Below are 21,200 nucleotides of genomic sequence, written 5' to 3' on the forward strand. Positions count from 1 at the left end.
AGTGGTTCTGTTCTGGAATTTAGTATATACGTGAGTATCTAGTGTATGACAGCCATGAAAATGAGCCTTTCAGATATTTAACTGCAGGGAGCCTGTTTGATCAATTGCTCCAGACACTGTGCTTTGAAACCCCACTATATTTGTGTCAAGACTATGCTTCCTGTAGGTGTTCTCGGGCAATGACTCAGTGTGGCAAGGATACTACTACAGGCCTGTTTCTGGAAGGCACTGGACTCCTCTGATGCAAAACTTTGTCCCAGGGACTCCCTGATAGCCTCGCTTAAATAGATGCTGCACCTAACACTCCTCTTTCTTTTCCTCCTCCCTTTTTCCTTTATTCAATATTAGACCTACCTTGCAGTCTAAGGACTTTCTCAGGGTTTCCTAGCTCTCTCCTCATTTTCCACACATGCTTTTCCCTAGTAAATCTCTTACTCATGTATTCCTCTTACTGTCTACTTCTGGGAGGACCCAGAATAACACACTATAGAGCAACTTCCACTTTGTTTTTATCTCTATTCTTCTTCCCCTTCTGCTTTCATTGTCAAAACTTTCTGCTTTCATTATTGAAACTTTCTCAGATTTGTTCTGCTTAACGTGACATTGGAACTGTTTCCTCTTCCCTGTGCTGCTTTCTCCCATCGCCATGTCCTTTTTTTTTTTTTTTTTTTGAGACAGAGTCTCACTCTGTTGCCCAGGCTGGAGTTCAATGGTGCGATCTCGGCTCACTGCAACCTCCGCCTCCTGGGTTCAAGTGATTCTCCTGCCTCAGCCTCCTGAGTAGCTGGGATTACAGGTGCCCACCATTATGCCTGGCTGATTTTTGTATTTTTAGTAGAGATGGGGTTTCACCATGCTGATCAGGCTGGTCTCGAACTCCTGACCTCAGATGATCTGCCCGCCTTGGCCTCCCAAATTTCTGGGATTACAGGCATGAGTCACCGCGCCCAGCCACCATTATTCTTTAGAGGTGAGAGAACACTGGCTTTTCTAAAAAGTGAAATTGATAAAGACCAGTGTCTGTCCAGGTAGTCCCTTTTCTTCTTTGAGTTCAAGCGTTTCTTAATCATTTTATTCCAGTATCTATGAGGAAGCACTTTTTGACCAAGGGCAAGGCACTCATTGTTAGAGGTGAGGAGGCCGACATCTGGGGAGTAGGACACATCTGTTCAATTTAAGGGCAGATTAGGAAAGTACCCTGGTCTTTCTTCCTTGGGGCTATAAGATTTACTACATTGCTTAAGATTCAGGACAAGGCACAACTTTTGATAACACCATAGACAATGCATTTGCCTAAAAATATGTATAAATAAAGACTAAGTATTCATGACATTTAAAAGATAAAAGTGATTTTAGCATTACTTGTAATAGTGGAAAACTGTAGACAACACAAATCTTCAACAATTTATATGTACTCGAATAATACATTAATGACTATGATAGTAAATGAAGTGATTAAAAGATATTTATATGTTGTACCAGAATAATTAATAATATAGAAAAATGCTTATGATATACTATTAAGTGAAGAAAAGCAAATTTCAAAACTATATATATATATAGTATTATCTCAGTTATATAAAAAATTAAAACATGGGGCTGGGTGTGGTGGCTCACGCTTGTAATCCCAGCTCTTTGGGAGGCCGAGGCGAGTGGATGATGAGGTCAAGAGATGGAGACCATCCTGACCAACATGTACCCCGTATGTACTAAAAATACAAAAATTAGCTGGGCATGGTGGTGCGTGCCTGTAGTCCCAGCTACTCGGGAGGCTGAGGCAGGAGAATGGCGTGAACCTGGGAGGCAGAGGTTGCAGTGAGCCGAGATCGCACCACTGCACTCCAGCCTGGGCGACAGAGTGAGACTCCGTCTCAAAAAAAAAAAAAAAAAAAAAAAAAAAAAATTTAAAACATGAACCTGTATTATCTTTGTAATTAGAAAAGAGGGATGCATAAAATCATGAATTAGATGTGAGATTTATTTAAACGTGTATGATTTGGTCTGGTTTACTAGGTCAATATCAGCTGTGCTCTGATTGCATAATGGAATTATCTGATTGATTGAAAAATAACAAACTCAATTCATCTGACATTACTGTGTCACCCTCTGTAAGCCATTTTACAAATACAATCACCGTTAATAACATAACTTTCATGGAAAAGTGCATTTTACATTCAAAATTTCATAATTAAAAATAGGCACTCTATTTATCCACCCATACTTTCTAAGTCATAACGAAACAGTCAATATAAGTGGAATTTAGTTTTAAAAAACTGTTTAAAAGAACATATGGTTTGTTTATGAATTTCACTGTGAAAATTTACTCTCTTGGCACACGTACCTTGGGAGTGTGCCAAGATACTCAATTCTCAGGTTCTCTCAAGTGGTTAGCAGTTTAGCGTTGTGCAATGATTAGAAAAGACAGTGTTTTACAAATGGAATATATCATGAAATAAAATTTATTAATCAATGTGTGAGTAAACAAGGAGAGATATAAAGTCATATAATGACCCAAGAATGCTGAGAACTCAAATAAAAAGTTGACGAAATGTGAGTGATGATAAAAACTTCATGTTGACTTGAGTGGGAAAGAAAGGGGACACCTTATATATTGTTTCCTATTTTTCTTTACATGTACCTTGAACACAGTGTGATTATGTGGTTTTAATTTGCCTTCTACAGTAACTTCCAGGACGATAATTATAGTGCCAACAGTAACAGTAATAGCATGTATCCTGCATGGAGTGCTAATTACGCTTTAACACTTAACTGTTGTGCTAAATGCTTTACACACATCTCCTCAATTAACCTATAAAACAACAATATGAGTTAGTATTGTGATACTCATTGCACTACTTACTCTCTATTCAATGACGCAAGCATTTAGTAGGCACCTCTATTGATTATGGTGTTGTCTCATTTTTATGCCTCTGCTCAGGAGCCCTTTAACGGCTTCTCGCAGAAACATTTATAGAATGACTTTTATATTTCAGGCACTGCAGTAAAAGTAGGAATTAGGTAAAGTCAGTAGTAATGTCCTCTCTTGTATTCTTGATTTTAGTAATTACTTTTTAAACTTGGTCAGTTTAAGTAGTGATTTGCTAATTTTGTTGATCTTTTTAAAGAATCACCCTTGGTTTCATTGATTTTCTCTATTTACTTTATTATTTTTCTTTCAATCTTTGTAATTTCCTTTCTTATGCTTTATGAGTTTAGTTTAGTTTTCTTTGTCCAGTTTCTTAAGGTGAAAACTTAGCTTACTGATTTGAGATTCTTTCTATATAGGTGTCTAGAGCTATGTATTTTCCTTTAAGCACTGCTTAAAGTTGGTTGGGTCGAAATGGGGGTGGAGGGCGATTCCAGCTTGTCTTCTGCAGCGTGAATACCCTGACCCCCTGCCATGAACAGACATCTATACACAGCAGTCAATCGACTCAAGCAAGAAAATTGCATCAAGCAAGAAAATAACCAAGAATCTTGGTCACAGGAGAGCTGCTGTGCACACCCTACTGGAAGAAAGGGTATCAGTGATGGAAGACCAAATGAATGAAATGAAGTGAGAAGAGAAGTTTAGAGAAAAAAGAATAAAAAGAAATGAACAAAGCCTCCAAGAAATAAGGGACTATGTGAAAAGACCATATCTACGTCTGACTGGTTTACCTTAAAGTGACAGGGAGAAAGGAACTAAGCGGAAAACACTCTGCAGGATATTATCCAGGAGAACTTCCCCAATCTAGCAAGGCAGGCCAACATTCAGATTCAGGAAATACAGAGAATGCCACAAAGATACTCCTCGAGAAGAGCAACTCCAAGACACACAATTGTCAGATTCACCAAAGTTGAAATGAAGGAAAAAATATTAAGGGCAGCCAGAGAGAAAGGTCAGGTTACCCACAAAGGGAAGCCCATCAGACTAACAGCAGGTCTCCTGCTAGAAACTCTACAACCCAGAAGAGAGTGGGGGCCAACATTCAACATTCTTCAAGAAAAGAATTTTCAACCCAGAATTTCATATCCAGCCAAACTAAGCTTCATAAGTGAAGGAGAAATAAAATCCTTTACAGAGGAGCAAATGCTGAGAGATTTTGTCACCACCAGGCCTGCCCTACAACAGCTCCTGAAGGAAGCACTAAACATGAAAAGGAACAACCGGTACCACTCACTGAAAAAACATACCAAAATGTAAAGACCATCAAGGCTAGGAAGAAACTGCATCAACTAATGAGCAAAATAACCAGCTAATATCATAATGACAGGACCACATTCACACATAACAATATTAACTTTCAATGTAAATGGGCTAAATGCTCCAATTAAAAGACACAGACTGGCAAATTGGATAAAGACTCAAGACCCATCAGTGTGCTGTATTCAGGAAACCCATCTCACATGCAGAGACACACATAGGCTCAAAATAAAGAGATGGAGGAAGATCTACCAAGTAAATGGAAAGCAGAAAAAGGCAGGGGTTGCAATCCTAGTCTCTGATAAAACAGACTTTAAAAAAACAAAGATCAAAAGAGACAAAGAAGGCCATTACATAATGGTAAAGGGATCAATTTAACAAGAAGAGCTAACTATCCTAAATATATATGCACCCAATACAGGACCACCCAGATTCATAAAGCAAGTCCTTAATGACCTACAAAGAGACTTAGACTCCCACACAATAATAATGGGAGACTTTAACACCTCACTGTCAACATTAGACAGATCAACGAGACAGAAAGTCAACAAGGATACCCAGGAATTGAACTCAGCTCTGCACCAAGCGGACCTAATAGACATCTACAGAACTCTCAACCCCAAATCAACAGAATATACATTTTTTTCAGCACCACACCACACCTATTCCAAAATTGACCACATACTTGGAAGTAAAGCACTCCTCAGCAAATGTAAAACAACATAAATTATAACAAACTGTCTCTCAGACCACAGTGCAATCAAACTAGAACTCAGGACTAAGAAACTCACTCAAAACAGCTCAACTACATGGAAACTGAACAACCTGCTCCTGAATGACTACTGGGTACATAACAAAATGAAGGCAGAAATAAAGATGTTCTTTGAAACCACTGAGAACAAAGACAAAACATACCGGAATCTCTGGGACACATTCAAAGCAGTGTGTAGATGGAAATTTATAGCACTAAATGCCCACAAGAGAAAGCAGGAAAGATCTAAAATTGACACCCTAACATCACAACTAAAAGAACTGGAAAAGCAAGAGCAAACACATTCAAAAGCTAGCAGAAGGCAAGAAATAACTAAAATCAGAGCAGAACTGAAGGAAACAGAGACACAAAAAACCCTTCAAAAAATTAATGAATCCAGGAGCTGGTTTTTAGAAAAGATCAACAAAATTGATAGACTGCTAGCAAGACTAATAAAGAAGAAAAGAGAGAAGAATCAATTAGATGCAAAAAAAAAAAAAATGATAAAGGGGATACCACCAACAATCCCACAGAAATACAGACTACCATCAGAGAATACTACGAACACCTCTATGCAAATAAACTAGAAAATCTAGGAGAAATGGATAAATTCCTGGACACATACACTCTCCCAAGACTAAACCAGGAAGAAGTTGAATCTCTGAATAGACCAATAACAGGATCTGAAATTGTGTCAATAATCAATAGCTTACAACCAAAAAAAGTCCAGGACCAGAAGGATTCACAGCCAAATTCTACCAGAGGTACAAGGAGGAACTGGTACCATTCCTTCTGAAACTATTCCAATCAATAGAAAAAGAGGGAATCCTCCCTAACTCATTTTATGAGGCCAGCATCATCCTGATACCAAAGCCTGGCAGAGACACAACAAAAACAGAGAATTTTAGACCAATATCCTTGATGAATATTGATGCAAAAATCCTCAATAAAATACTGGCAAACCAAATCCAGCAGCACATCAAAAAGCTTATCCACCATGATCAAGTGGGCTTCATCCCTGGGATGCAAGGCTGGTTCAATACAAGCAAATCAATAAATGTAATCCAGCATATAAACAGAATCAAAGACAAAAACTACATGATTATCTCAATAGATGCAGAAAAGTCCTTTGATAAAATTCAACAACACTTCATGCTAAAAACTCTCAATATATTAGGGACCCAAAAACTGGCCAGGGCAATTAGGCAGGAGGTGAGTGGATCACCTGAGGTCAGGAGTTCGAGACCAGCCTGGCCAACATGGTGAAACCCCATCTCTACTAAAAATACAAAAAATTGGCCAGGTGTGGTGGCACATGATGGTAATCCCAGCTATTCAGGAAGCTGAGACAGGAGAACTGCTTGAACCCAGGAGCAGATGTTGCAGTGAGCCGAGATTTCAGCACTGCACTCCAGCCTGGGCAAAAAAAGCAAAACTCCGTCTTAAAAAAAAAAAAAGAAAAAATGTGTGGACACCCAGGATACACCAGGGAAAACACCATGTGAGAAAACAGAGGTAAGGTGGTCATCTGCCAGACAAGGACAGAGATTTCCCAAGAAAGTACATCTTCTGATACCTTGATCTTGGACTTCTAGCCTCCAAGACTGTGGGAAAATGAATTTTCATTGTTTAAACCACCCAGTCTATGGCATTTTGCTATCCCAGCCCTAACACGCTAATGCAAATGCCTTAACAATTAATAGAAAAAAAATAATTAGGATATATACATATATTCCAAAATAACAGGTATAGTCATGCTCTGCATAATGGCATTTCAATAAATGATGGGTCATATATATGATGGTGGTCCCATAATATTATGATACTGTACCTTTCCTTTTTGTTGTTGTTATCATTTATTTATACCTTTGCTTTTTGTTGTTGTTATCATTTATTTATTTATACATGTATAAATTTATTTAGAGACTGAGTCTTTCTCTGTCACCCAAGCTGGAGTGCAGTGATGTGATCTTGGCTCACTGTAACCTCCACCTCCCAGGTTCAAGTGATTCTCCTGCATCAGCCTCCTGAGTAGCTGGGATTACAGACGTGCACCATCATGCCCAGCTAATTTTTGTATTTTCAGTAGAGATGGGATTTCATCATGTTGGCCAGGGTGGTCTCAAACTCCCGACCTCAGGTGATCTGCCCACCTCGGCCTCCCAAAGTGCCGGGATTACAGATGTGAGCCTCTGTGCCCAGCTATTTATACATCTATTTATTTAATTTCTGGATTCAGGGGATATATGTGCAGGTTTGGTACTTAGATATATTGCATATTAGTGAGGTTTTGGCCTCTAGTGTGCCCATCACTCAAATAGTGAGAATTGTACCCAATAGGTAATTTTTCAAATCTCAACCACCTCCAACCCTTCCCCCTTATTAAGGGCCCAGTGTTTATTATTTCTGTCTAATACTGCACCTTTTTTTATGTTTAGATACACAGATATGGCCGGGCGCGGTGGTTCACGCTTTGGGAGGTCAAGGCGGGTGGACCACTTGAGGTCAGGAGTTCGAGACCAGCCAGGCCAACGTGGCAAAACTCCATCTCCATTAGACATACAAAAATTAGCTGAGCCTGGTGGCACAGGCCTGTAGTCCCAGCTACTTGGGAGACTGAGGCAGGAGAATCACTTGAACCCAGGAGGCAGAGGTGGCTGTGAGCTGAGATCACGCCACTGCACTCCAGGCCTGTGAGACAGTAAGACTCCATCTTAAAATAAAATAAAATAAAATAAAATAAAATAAAATAAAATAAAATAAAAATAGATACACGGATACTTGCCATTGTGTTATAATTCTACAGTATTCCGTACAGTAACATGCTGTCCAGGTTTGTAGCCTAGGAGCAATAAACCATACCATAAAAGACTACCATAAAAGTCTAGGTGTGTAGTGGGCTATATCATCTAGGTATGTGTAGGTACACTCTATGATGTTTGCATAATGATGAAATCACCTAAAGATAGGTAACAACACTTGCATGCATGTGCCTTCAAGATGTGTTGTTAGCTCAAAATTAATATTACATCGTGAAAGGTTGGGACTAGGAATAATGGCTTACGCCTGTAATCCCAACATTCTGGGAGGACAAGGTGGGCGGACAACTTGAGCCCAGAAATTCACGTTCACCCTGGGCAACATAGTGAAACCCCATCTCTACAAAAAATACAAAAATTAGCCGAGCTTGGTAGCAAGCTCCCGTAGTCCGAGTTACTCGGATGGATGAGGTGGGAAGATTGCTTGAGCCCAGGAGATTAAGGATGAAGTGAGCTATCATGGCGCCACTGCACTCCAACCTGGGTGACAGAGCAAGACCCTGTCTCAAATACAAAAAATGGAAAAAAAAAAAAAAAAGGAAAAGAAAGCTTGGTGGATTTACCAAACATACCTTACTGTCAAGGTTCTTCATTGTTAATAGATCAAGGGGCTTCAGGGAATGTCCAGTAGGTGAAATGAAGTAAAGACACATGTGGACATGAGAATCATGAAACTCAAAAAAGGAACATTTAATCTTCAGTTATTCTTGAAGATAGGCCTTAAATTGGGCATCTATGTAGTCAACTATTTGTTGGTAGCTAAGAAAATAATTTATACATTTAGCGTAGCAAATAAAATCTAAATCCTGCTTTTTTTGACAACTTAAGAGTTAACATGGATGCTAAGCAGTTTTCTGTAATGATAAAGAAAAAGTTCATAACATGTCCATACAAAGATATTAATTCCAAACCAGTAATAAGTCTCATGCTTTACTCTATGGTTATGTAAAATGTAAACATAGAGGAAACCTGGGTGCATCCGACAGAGGACTAGTATCTGGAATATACAAAGACTGCAAGCAACTAAACAATAACAGCAACAACAACAAATAATTCCATTAAAAAGTGGGCAAAGGACATGAATAGACATTTTTCAGAACACCAAAATACAAAGTAAAACCACAATGAGATATCATCTTACCTCAATCAGAATGGCGATTGTTAAAAAGATAAAAAAATAACAGGCCAGGTACAGGGTCTCATGTCTGTAATCCCAGCACTTTGGAAGGCCAATGTGGTAGGATCACTTGAGGCCAGGAGTTTGACAACAACCTGGGCAGCATAGCAAGACCCCATCTATACAAACAATTTTAAAAATTAGCCAGGCATGGTGGCATGTGCGTATAGTCCCAGTTACTCAAGAGGCTGAGGTGGAAGGATCAGTTGAGCCTGGGAGGTCGAAACTAAAGTGAGCCGAGATTGTGCCACTGCACTCCAGCCTGGGTGACAGAGTGAAACACTATCTCAAAAAATAATAAAAATAAATAAATAACATAATTTGGCAAGGATACAGAGAAATGGGAACCCTTAGACACTGTTGGTGGGAATGTAAATTGGTAAAATCTCTACGGAAAATTTGTGCAAATAAAGTTAAATAAAGAAATAAGGAAGCCAGGCACAGTGGCTCATGCCTGTAATCCCAGCACTTTGGGAGGCCAAGGCAGGTGGATCACCTGGGGTCAGGAGTTCGAGAACAACCTGGCCAACATGGTGAAACCCTGTCTCTACTAAAAATACAAAAATTAGCTGGGTGTGGTGGCAGGTGCCTGTAATCCCAGCTATTCAGGAGGCTGAGGCAGGAGAATCACTTGAACCCGGGAGGCGGAGGTTTCAGTGAGTCGAAATTGTGCCATTGCACTCCAGCCTGAGGGACAAGAGTGAGACTTCATCTCAAAAAAAAAAAAAGAAAAAGAAAAAGAAAAGAGATAAGGAAATAAGCTAAAACTAATAGAAGCTATATTTAAAACCTTTTGCTATAACTGTTTAAATAAAAATCTTGTAAAAAATCAATTATATACAAAAGTATTAATCTTACAAGAAAAGAACATTACTTAGGAAAATAATAAAATCTGGAAGAAAGGGTATTACTTATACAAATTAGTCTATGGCAAAGGCAGGCAAATTCCTTGAAATAAGAAAACCTTTTTTAATTTAAATAAGAAAACACTAACCTGGCTTCTTTATTTGATCACCATATCCCACTGTCTCCACAACAGTCAATTTCAACTGAACATTGCTTTCCTGAAGTTCATATGTCTGAATTTGAAGTCCAACATTTGAGTAAAAATGTAAGGATTTGTTATCTTTCAAGTTAGTATTAAACAATGTGTCAATCAGTGTCGATTTTCCAATTCTAGTTTCCCTGTAATAGACGTAGATTCATTGTCATGGGGCATAAAAGGGCTGAGAAGAAGCAACACTTTGAATTCCTACAGTGGTTTTTAAAATCTTAGAAAGTTTAACTCATAGAAGTAGAGAGTAGAATACTGGTTACCACAGGCGGGGGGAGCAGAGAGAAAGGAAATATGGAGTTGTTGGTCAAAGGGTACAAAGTTTCTATCTTTTTTTTACTTTTATTTTAGGTTTGGGGGTACACCTGCAGGTTTGTTACATAAACTCATGTCATGAGGATTTGTTGTATAAATTATTTCATCACCTACGTACTAAGCATGGTACCCAATAGTTATTTTATCTGATCCTCTCCCTCCTCCAAACCTCCACCCTCAAGTAGACACCAGTGTCTGTTATTCCCCTTTTTGTGTCCATGTGTTATCATCATTTAGCTCCCACTTATAAGTGAGAACATGGCACATGTTCTCAGCCATAAAAAAGAAAGAGATCATGTCCTTTGCATGAACATGGATGGAGCTGGAGGCCATCATCCTTAGCAAACCAACAGAGCTCATTGCAGCACTATTCACAATAGCAAAGACATGGAATCAACCTAAATGCTCATCAAGAGCATTTCTGTATAAAGAAAATGTGGTACATATACACTATGGAATACTACACAGCCATGAAATAGAATGAGATCATGTCCTTTGCAGGAACATGGATGGAGGTAGAGGCCATCATCCTTAGAAAACTAACAGTTTCAAACAGAGAGGAGAAATAAGTTTTGAGATCTATTGCATAGCAGAGTGACTATAGTCAGTGTATTCTATATTTCAAAACAATCAAGAGAGTTAATTTCAAATGTCTCATCATAAAAAAAGATAGGCAATCCAGGTAACAGATATGTTAATTCAGTTGATTGAATCATTCCACATTGTAAACATTTATCAAAACCTCACATTGTACCTATACATGTAAATAACTATGGTTTTTCAATTAAGAATAATATCAATTTTAAAAATAAATGAAGGGTCTCAAATACTTCAAAGACTGGGAAGGCCTTGAAAGTATACATGTTAGCCCTGATTCTCTCAGTCATTAATATAATACATAAAGAAAGTATACACTAAGCTACATCAGACTTTTAAGAGGACAGGAATGTTTCAATTTTTAACAATCATTACAGGTCGAGTGTGGTGTCTCATGCCTGTAATCCCAGCACTTTGGGAAGCTAAGGTGGGTAGATTGCTTGAGCCTAGGCAGCTGAGGCTACAGTGAGACGATCACACCACTGCATTTCAGCCTGGGCAACAGACTGAGAACCTATCTCAAAAAATAAAAGGATTACATAATATGGCTAAGATGAGAATCATTGTAAACATGAAGATATATTTGAATTAATAGCATCAATGTTACACTGCTTAAGATAATTTGAAATGAATATTGGGAAAAATGAAGGAATAGTTCAAATGAGGTGTTTGACACTTACCCACACAAAGAATATTAAAACTGAATCCTTGTCGGATAGATCTGTTCACCAACTGATTGGGCAAACATTCAAAACCAAAATGACCAATCATATTTAAACCACAAACATTATTTTCTTTTTGCTTAAATAAAACACAAATTTAGAGTTGTGTGTTAGAATAGAAAATGAATTCATTTGAAAGGAAAATGATTATAGTACATCAAAGAAATTAGAATTGATTATCATTTGATTATCATACCTCAGACAAGATGCAAATAAGTAAATTTGTGAAAATAAAAGTCTGTGCTCAAACACATAGATTTGGCTATTATTTTTATAAATAAAGTGAATCTATCTCTCAGCACACTCAAAGAGGCTCTGTTTCTAAATTTTAAAAGAAATAGGGGACAAACACGGTGGCTCATGCCTGTAATACCAGCACTTTGGGAGGCTGAGGCAGGCAGATCACGAGGCCAGGAGTTCAAGATCAGCCTGGCCAACATTGTGAAAACCCATCTCTACTAAAAATACAAAATTAGCCGAGCGCGGTGGTTCATACTTGTAATCCCAGCTACTCAGAAGGCTGAGGCAGGAGAATCACTTGAACCTGGGAGGCGGAGGTTGCAGTGAGGTCAGATCTCACCACTGTACTCCAGCCTGGGTAAAAGAGCGAAACTCTGTCTCAACAAATAAACAAGGGAATTAAGGAAATACTACAAGAAACTCTAATGTATTACTCTAACATAATAAATTATTTCTTCCATAAGAAAAAAGAAAAAATTTTTAAAGTCCTTTCATTCTGCTGCAGAGTGTTAATATATTGAGAAAATCCCACACATGTTAATCCAGATGCTTCTCAACTTATGGTGAGGCTATGTCCCAAGAAACCCATCATAAATTCAATATATTGTAAATTAAAAATGCACTTAATACATCTAACAAAACTGAAAATTATAGCTCAGCTTTGCCTACCTTTAAACATGCTCAGAATACTTACATTAGACTACATTTGGGCAAAATCAAGTAACACAAAGCTTATTTATAATAAAGTATTGAATATCTCATGTAATTTATCGAATAAAGTGAAAAACAGCACTATCATAGAGTCAACAATTAAGTTCAATGATTGTAAGGTGGAGATCCTCTACATATGGGAAAAACCAAAATCAATTTGAAATTTTTAAAAAATCAAATGATTTTTACTTCAAATTTGTTACATACCCTCTGAGGACTTGTTTTATATCAAAGAAATCTACTACTAATAACACCATTCTAGAAAGTTAGAAATCCATCAATATTATACACAAAGTTACCAACCGATCATTTTTAAAAGGTTAAAAGGTAATTCATTTTTGTATTTCTAAGCACTTTTATTTTAAAAATGAGAATTATATAACCCCCTCCACACCTATAAACACATTAAATACCACTTTGCAATGACAGCTCAGCATACTTCACAGTTCTTAATACCATGGTTGTAGATGTGTGGCATTATTTCTGAGGGCTCTGTTCTGTTCCATTGGTCCATATCTCTGTTTTGTTACCAGTACCATGCTGTTTTGGTCACTGTTGCCTTGTAGTATAGTTTGAAGTCAGGTAGCGTGGTGCCTCCAGTTTTTGGCTTAGGATTGACTTGGCAATGTGGGCTCTTTTTTGGTTCCATATGAACTTTAAAGTAGTTTTTTTCCAATTCTGTGAAGAAAGTCATTGGTAGCTTGATGAGGATGGCATTGGATTTTTAAATTACCTTGGGCAGTATGGCCATTTTCATAATATTGATTCTTCCTATCCATGAGCATGGAATGTTCTTCCATTTCTTTGTATCCTCTTTTGTTTCATTGAGCAGTGGTTTGTAGTTCTCCTTGAAGAGGTCCTTCAAATCCCTTTTAAGTTGGATTGCTAGGTATTTTATTCTTTTTGAAGCAATTGTGAATGGGAGTTCACTCATGATTTGGCTCTCTGATTGTCTCTTATTGGTGTATAAGAATGCTTGTGATTTTTGTACATTGATTTTGTATCCTGAGACTTTGCTGAAGTTGCTTATCAGCTTAAGGAGATTTTGGGCTGAGACAATGGGATTTTCTAGATATACAAGCATGTCATCTGCAAACAGGGACAATTTGACTGCCACTTTTCCTAATTGAATGCTCTTCATTTCCTTCCCCTGCCTGATTGCTCTGGCCAGAACTTCCAAGACTATGTTGAATAGGAGTGGTGAGAGAGGGCATCCCTGTCTTGTGCCAGTTTTCAAAGGGAAAGCTTCCAGTTTTTGTCCATTCAGTATGATATTGGCTGTGGGTTTGTCATAGATAGCTCTTATTATTTTGAGATACATCCCACCAATACCTAATTTATTGAGAGTTTTTAGCATGAAGGGCTACTGAATTTTGTCAAAGGCCTTTTCTGCATCTATTGAGAGAATCATGTGGTTTTTGTCTTTGGTTCTGTTTATATGCTGGATTACATTTATTGATTTTTTTATGTTGAACCAGCCTTGCACCCCAGGGATGAAGCCCACTTCATCATGGTGGATAAGCTTTTTGATGTGCTGCTGGATTCAGTTTGCCAGTATTTTATTGAGGATTTTTGCATCAATGTTCATCAAGGGTATTGGTCTAAAATTCTCTTTTTTGGTTGAGTCTCTGCCAGGCTTTGGTATCAGGATGATGCTGGCCTCATAAAATGAGTTAGGGAGGATTCCTTCTTTTTCTATTGATTGGAATAGTTTCAGAAGGAATGGTACTAGCTCCTCCTTGTACCTCTGGTAGAATTCAGCTGTGAATCCATCGGGTCCTGGATTTTTTTTTGGTTGGTAAGCTATTAATTATTGCATCAATTTCAGAGCCTGTTGTTGGTCTATTCAGAGATTCAACTTCTTCCTGGTTTAGTCTTCAGAGGGTGTGTGCATCAAGGAATTTATCCATTTCTTCTAGATTTTCTAGTTTATTTCCACAGAGGTATTTACAGTATTCTCTGATGGTAGCATGTATTTCTGTGGGATTGGTGGTGATATCCCATTTATCATTTTTTATTGCAGCTGTTGGATTCTTCTTTCTTTTCTTCTTTATTAGTCTTGCTACCAGTCTATCAATTTTGTTGATCTTTTCAAAAAACCAGCTCCTGGATTCATTGATTTTTTGAAGGGTTTCTTCTGTCTCTATTTCCTTCAGTTCTGCTCTGATCTTAGTTATTTCTTGCCTTCTGCTAGCTTTTGAATGTGTTTGCTCTTGCTTCTCTAGTTCTTTTAATTGTGGTGTTAGGGTGTCAATTTTAGATCTTTCCTGCTTTCTCTTGTGGGCATTTAGTGCTATAAATTTCCCTCTACACACTGCTTTGAACGTGTCCCAGAGATTCTGGTATATTGTATCTTTGTTCTTGTTGGTTTCAAAGAACATCTTTGTTTCTGCCTTCATTTCATTATGTACCCAGTAGTCATTCGGGAGCAGGTTGTTCAGTTTCCATGTAGTTGAGCGGTTTTGAGGGAGTTTCTTAATCCTGAGTTCCAGTTTGATTGCACTGTGGTCTGAGAGACAGGTTGTTATAATTTATGTTGTTTTACATTTGCTGAGGAGAGCTTTACTTCCAACCATGTGGTCAATTTTGGAATAGGTGTGGTGTGGTGCTGAAAAGAATGTATATTCTGTTGATTTGGGGTGGAGAGTTCTGTAGATGTCTATTAGGTCCGCTTGGTGCAGAGCTGAGTTCAATTCTTGGGTATCCTTGTTAACTTTCTGTCTCGTTGATCTGTCTAATGTTGACAGTGGGGTGTTAAAGTCTCCCACTCTTAACGTGTGGGAGTCTAAGTCTCTTTGTAGGTCACTAAGGACTTGCTTTATGAATCTGGGTGGTCCTGTATTGGGTGCATATATATTTAGGATAGTTAGCTCTTCTTGTTGAATTGATCCCTTTACCATTATGTAATGGCCTTCTTTGTCTCTTTTGATCTTTGTTGGTTTAAAGTCTGTTTTATCAGAGACTGGGATTGCATCCCCTGCCTTTTTTTGTTTTCCATTTGCTTGGTAGATCTTCCTCCATCCCTTTATTTTGAGCCTATGTGTATCTCTGCACGTGAGATGGGTTTCCTGAATACAGCACACTGATGGGTTTTGACTCTATCCAATTTGCCAGTCTGTGTCTTTTAATTAGATCATTTAGCCCATTTACATTTAAGGTCAATATTGTTATGTGTGAATTTGATTCTGTCATTATGATTTTAGCTAGTTGTTTTGCTCTTTAGTTGATGCAGTTTATTCCTAGCCTTGATGGTCTTTACAATTTGGCATGTTTTTGCAGTGGCTGGTACTGATTGTTCCTTTCCATGTTTAGTGCTACCTTCAGGAGCTCTTGCACAGCAGGCCTGGTGGTGACAATATCTCTCAGCATTTGCTCCTCTGTAAAGGATTTTATTTCTCCTTCACTTATGAAGCTTAGTTTGGCTGGATATGAAATTCTGGATTGAAAATTCTTTTCTTGAAGAATGTTGAATATTGGCCCCCACTCTCTTCTGGCTTGTAGAGTTTCTGCCAAGAGATCAGCTGTTAGTCTGATGGGCTTCCCTTTGTGGTTAACCTGACCTTTCTCTCTGGCTGCCCTTAACATTTTTTCCTTCATTTCAAATTTGGTGAATTTGACAATTATGTGTCTTGGAGTTGCTCTTCTTGTGGAGTATCTTTGTGGTGTTCTCTGTATTTCCTCAATTTGAATGTTGGCCTGCCTTGCTAGATGCGGGAAATTCTCCTGGATGGTATCCTGAAGAGTGTTTTCCAACTTGGTTCCATTCTCCCCGTCACTTTCAGGTATACCAATAAGATGTAGATTTGGTCTTTTCACATAGTCCCATATTTCTTGGAGGCTTTGTTTGTTTCTTTTTATTCTTTTTTCTCTAAACTTCTCTTCTCACTTCATTTCATTCATTTGGTCTTCCATCACTGATACCCTTTCTTCCAGTTGATCGCATCGGCTACTGAGGCTTGTGCATTTGTCACGTAGTTCTTCTGCCATGGTTTTCAGCCCCATCAGGTCCTTTAAGGACTTGTCTGCATTAGTTATTCTAGTTAGCCATTCATCTAATTTTTTTTCAAGGTTTTTAACTTCTTTGACATTGGTTCAAACTTCCTCCTTTAGCTTGGAATAGTTTGATCTTCTGAAGCTTTCTTCTCTCAACTTGTCAAAGTCATTCTCCATCCAGCTTTGTTCCGTTGCTGGTGAGGAATTGCATTCCTTTGGAGGAGGAGAGGTGCTCTGATTTTTGAGTTTCCAGTTTTTCTGCTCTGTTTTTTCCCCATCTTTGTGGTTTTATCTGCCTTTGGTTTTTGATGATGGTGATGTACAGATGGGGTTTTGGTGTGGATGTCCTTTCTGTTTGTTTGTTTTCCTTCTAACCATCAGGACCCTCAGCTGCAGGTCTGTTGGAGTTTCCTGGAGGTCCACTCCACACCCTGTTTGCCTGGGTATCAGCAGTGGTGGCTGCAGAACAGTGGATATTGGTGAACCGCAAATGCTGCTGCCTGATCCTCTGGAAGTTTTGTCTCAGAGGAGTACCTGGCCATGTGAGGTGTCAGTCTGCCCCTACTGGGGGATGCCTCCCAGTTAGGTTACTCAGGGATCAGGGACCCACTTGAGGAGACAGTCTGCCCATTCTCAGATCTCAAGCTGCATGCTGGGAGGACCACTACTCTCTTCAAAGCTGTCAGACAGGGACATTTAAGTCTGCAGAGGTTACTGCTGCCTTTTGTTTGTCTGTTCCCTGCCCTGAGAGGTGGAGTGTACAGAGGCAGACAGGCCTCCTTGAGCTGTAGTGGGCTCCACCCAGTTTGAGCTTCCTGGCCGCTTTGTTTACCTACTCAAGCCTTGGCAATGGTGGGCGCCCCTCCCCCAGCCTCACTGCTGCCTTGCAGTTTGATCTCAGACTGCTGTGCTAGCAATGAGGTAGGCTCCATGGGCGTAGGACCCTCTGAGCCAGGTGTGCAATATAATCTCCTGGTGTGCCATTAGTTAAGCCCGTTTGAAAAGTGCACTATTAGGGTGGGAGTGACCCAATTTTCCAGGTGCCATCTGTCAGCCCTTTCTTTGACTAGGAAAGGGAATTCCCTGACCCCTTGCACTTCCCGGGTGAGGCAATGTCTCCCCCTGCTTTGACTCACACTCAATGCGCTGCACCCACTGTCCTGCACCCACTCCCTCGTGAGATGAACCCAGTACCTCAGCTGGAAATGCAGAAATCACCCATCTTCTGTGTCTCTCACACTGGGAGCTGTAGACTGGAGCTCTTCCTATTCGGCCATCTTGGCTCAATCCTCTAAAAATCCAGTTTTTATAATTTATATTGTATTTATTGATATTATTAAAACATAATTCAGCTGAATAAATTACTTGAGCTTGCATTTTACATGTCTGATGATTTTATTTTCTATTTTATTTACTTATTTTTTTTAATACTCTAAATAAGTACTCTGGAAGTCAGGTGTCAAGCCTCAATTTGCTACTACCTGTGTTATCTTGGGCTAGTCACTTAACCTCTGAATCTCAGACAAAGCAAGGAGAAGTAAATACTTCTAGGTTCTGTTTTTTTTTTTTCTTTTTGGAGATGGCTTGAACCCTGTAGGTGGAGGTTGCAGCGAGCCAAGGTCACGCCATTGCACTCCAGCCTGTGCGACAGGAGCAAGACTCCATCTCAGAAAATAAAACTACTTAAGTATACAGTAAAGTACTCTTTCCATGCCCGAATGTTAAAAGTTCCATGTATTATAGACTACTTGTTTAAAAAAAAAAAATCTAAAATTGCTAATAATTCTGCTTAAATTCCATATTAAACTAGGATCAAAAGTTATTTTTAGTTCTTTTGTTTCTTAAACACTTGAAATGTGCTGCTACATGTTTTCCTTATATATTTATTCATTCAACTAACTTTGGGTGGAAGGTACTTATAACTTTAAAAGTCCTTTCTGAAAGTGGAAATAACATAAAAATGTTTGCATAGAAGACACTCAGTGGTTCTCAGAGGGTATCTGAGAGTCTAATCAGCCTATTAACTTTGTTTTGAATAACCAACAAGAAATGTGTGCTTTTTGTCACATCTGTGTATTTTCCTTTGTAAACTGACACCTACATCTTAAATGCATTTTTAAAATGTTTCATTTGGCCCTAGATAATTATTTCCCCTGTAAAAAGCTACAGGATTTTGGTTTAAGAGCAAATGAGATAAAGTATCTGGTCCACGAAAAAGGTTAAGTGGAAAGATCAGCTGCCTAAAGTTTGTAACCAATAACAAGACAAACTCCAATGCTACCTTGTTCATGTAATCAACAATATGTGAGTCGAAATAAACTAGTGAGCTATACATTTCTGATACACAGCAATTCACCAATCAACAGGAGGGGAAGAAATCCTTCAAATGTGACTACTGTTAACGAACATCTAAATATCAGATATAGTCTCTACTATAATCGTAACTTACCAATTTTGAAAGCATTCCTTCGACTTTGTTATGTTTTTAATCCCCCCATAAAAGAAAAAAAAACAGCAGCCACTTTTAAAATGTAAATTCCCTCGTTTTTCAAAGTAACTTGCCTAGGAAAATTTAATGCATTAAAATAAAACGTAACAGACAAACCAATTACAACATTAAAAAACTAAAATGATCAGTAACACAAACCAATCGCTCTAGTTTAGCAAACCGTGTGTTTTTCATCTGTTATGGGTATCCTATTATACTAATAAGCAACAATGTTTAAAAGTCATGTCAATGCCTAAAACACCGCCATATACATAACAGACTTGTCCCTTACTCCAATGAAGCTTAAACTAGACTCCAACTCAGACTACTTCCCCCTCCTGGCGCACTGAAATATAGGAGGGGGAATCCAAGAAATCAGATCTGTTAAGTGCCAGTATCTTCTTCCAGAGTAGGGTCAAATTCGTGTTTGCCCGCAAATGTCATCTTCCCAGTAAGTTTGCAAATTCTCACTAGCCCTGGAGTACAAAGAGGCCTAACCACGGAAACACCTGTCCTAGCACCAGAAGACTGGGGAAACGCAACCCTCCCTAGGTCCCAGCTGGCCCCAAAGCCTCGTCTGCAGCGATGGCGGGGACAAGAGGTGGCCGCTGGTCTCGCGGGTGCTACGGACAGGGTCCCACACACCCGGCCCGCCTCCCGAGAACCAGGAAACCTGTCAACCGGCCGCGACCCACCCTCCGCAGCCCCCTCGTGCTCCTGCCCAGCCCGCCCGACCGCCCCCCGGTCAGTCCTGGCCTCTCGGCTGCACTCTGCCAACTCATCCCTCCCTGGCGGCCTCGCGCCCCGCCACGTCCTCCCCGCGACCTGGGCTCGGGTGGCCCCCCTGGGCAGGAGCGCCCGGCCGCCGCCCCCCGCCCGGACCCGACCCCGTCAGTCCCTCGGCGGCCCGGTCCCCGCCGCCTCCAGGCTCGAGCTCCTGCGGCGCGCTCCCCAGCCCCAGACTCCGCCCTCGCCGCGCTCGTCCGCTCCCGGCCCAGTCCTCCACGCCGGCTACCTTGGAGGCAAGCGCAGTGGAGCACTTCACTCAGGGTCCCAGGTCGCAAAGGGCCCAGTGCTCGGGGTCCCGCTCCTGCTCCAGCTCCAAGTGGTAGACGTAGATGAAGAGCAGGATTCCAGCAGCACCTCACACTGCATATCCGGCCACCCTCTCCGAACACTGCATATCCGGCCACCCTCTCCCACCGAGGCACCGACACTCTCAGCAGGACAGGAACCACCGTCTTGCCGCCGCCGCCGCCTCCCTCCGCCTCCCTCCGCCTCCACCTCAGCCGCCACCGCCCATAAGAGACCGGGACAGCCACAGCGACAACAGCCACCGCCGCCACAGCGCCCCATTGGCTTGGTCGCCTGCTCCGGGCCCCGCCCCGACAGCTTGCGGCCCAACCGCCCCGAAAGGATTGAGGTGGGCGGGGCGGTGAAGGCGCGCGCGGCCGCGGAGGGAGTGGGCGGAGTGCTCAACCGCCTGGGAGGCCCGATCAACCGGCGGAGACTGAGGTCGCCAAGCACTGCGCGCGCCAGGCGTGGGACCCGGGGAGGGGTGGGGCCTGGGGGAGAGAGGGGCGTGGCTGGGAGGGGCGGGGCCGGGAGGGGCGGGGCCGGGACTGGTCTGGGAGGGGTCTGGGAAGGGCGGGGCCAGGCGGGCCAGCGCGGGAGGGATCCTGCAAGGAACACATTGCAAGGATGCCAGTGTGGGTAACTGGACGAGGCCTCGGCCCCTCCCTCTGGGGATGGCAATCAATTGCCATCCTTTTCCCTTTCTCGACGTTATCACTTGATATTTCTAACCCCATCCAAATCAACCCTGGCCAAAGCTTGGAGCTTTAGAGCCACACTCGTATGACCTGATCTTCCCACTACCACCTCTGGGCACTCTGTGTTCAACCTGTGTAAAACCTTTTCTTTCTTTTTTTTTTTTTTTTATGTGCAAAACTATGTTTTAAATTAAAAAACTGTTTTTAAAAAATGATTTATGGGCCGGGCGCAGTGGCTCCCGCCTGTAATCCCAACGCTTTGGGAGGCCGAGGCAGGTGGATCACTTGAGGTCAGGAGTTCGAGACCAGCCTGTTCTACATAGTGAAACCCTGTCTCTAATAAAAATACAAAAGAAAAAAAAATTAGCCAGTTGT

At 40.6% G+C, this 21,200-nt stretch overlaps 1 protein-coding gene across 2 annotated transcripts in view; it reads left to right on the top strand.

The window, feature by feature from the left end:
* LOC115936224 (metabotropic glutamate receptor 5-like) overlaps nucleotides 1–21,200 on the top strand; it is a 381,806-nt gene that overhangs the window by 240,174 nt on the left and 120,432 nt on the right. The window contains exon 4 of one of the 2 annotated variants that reach the window (XM_055354194.2): nucleotides 7,376–10,411. The exons of the other annotated variant lie outside the window; for it this stretch is intronic. Coding sequence (XP_055210169.2) covers nucleotides 7,376–7,535 — 160 coding nt within the window. The 3' untranslated portion in view covers nucleotides 7,536–10,411. Of the gene's footprint in view, nucleotides 1–7,375; nucleotides 10,412–21,200 lie in introns of those variants that run through there. 2 annotated transcript variants of the gene reach the window in all.

Source organism: Gorilla gorilla, chromosome 9 (assembly GCF_029281585.2).
Source record: "Gorilla gorilla gorilla isolate KB3781 chromosome 9, NHGRI_mGorGor1-v2.1_pri, whole genome shotgun sequence".
Taxonomy (NCBI): Eukaryota; Metazoa; Chordata; class Mammalia; order Primates; family Hominidae; genus Gorilla; species Gorilla gorilla.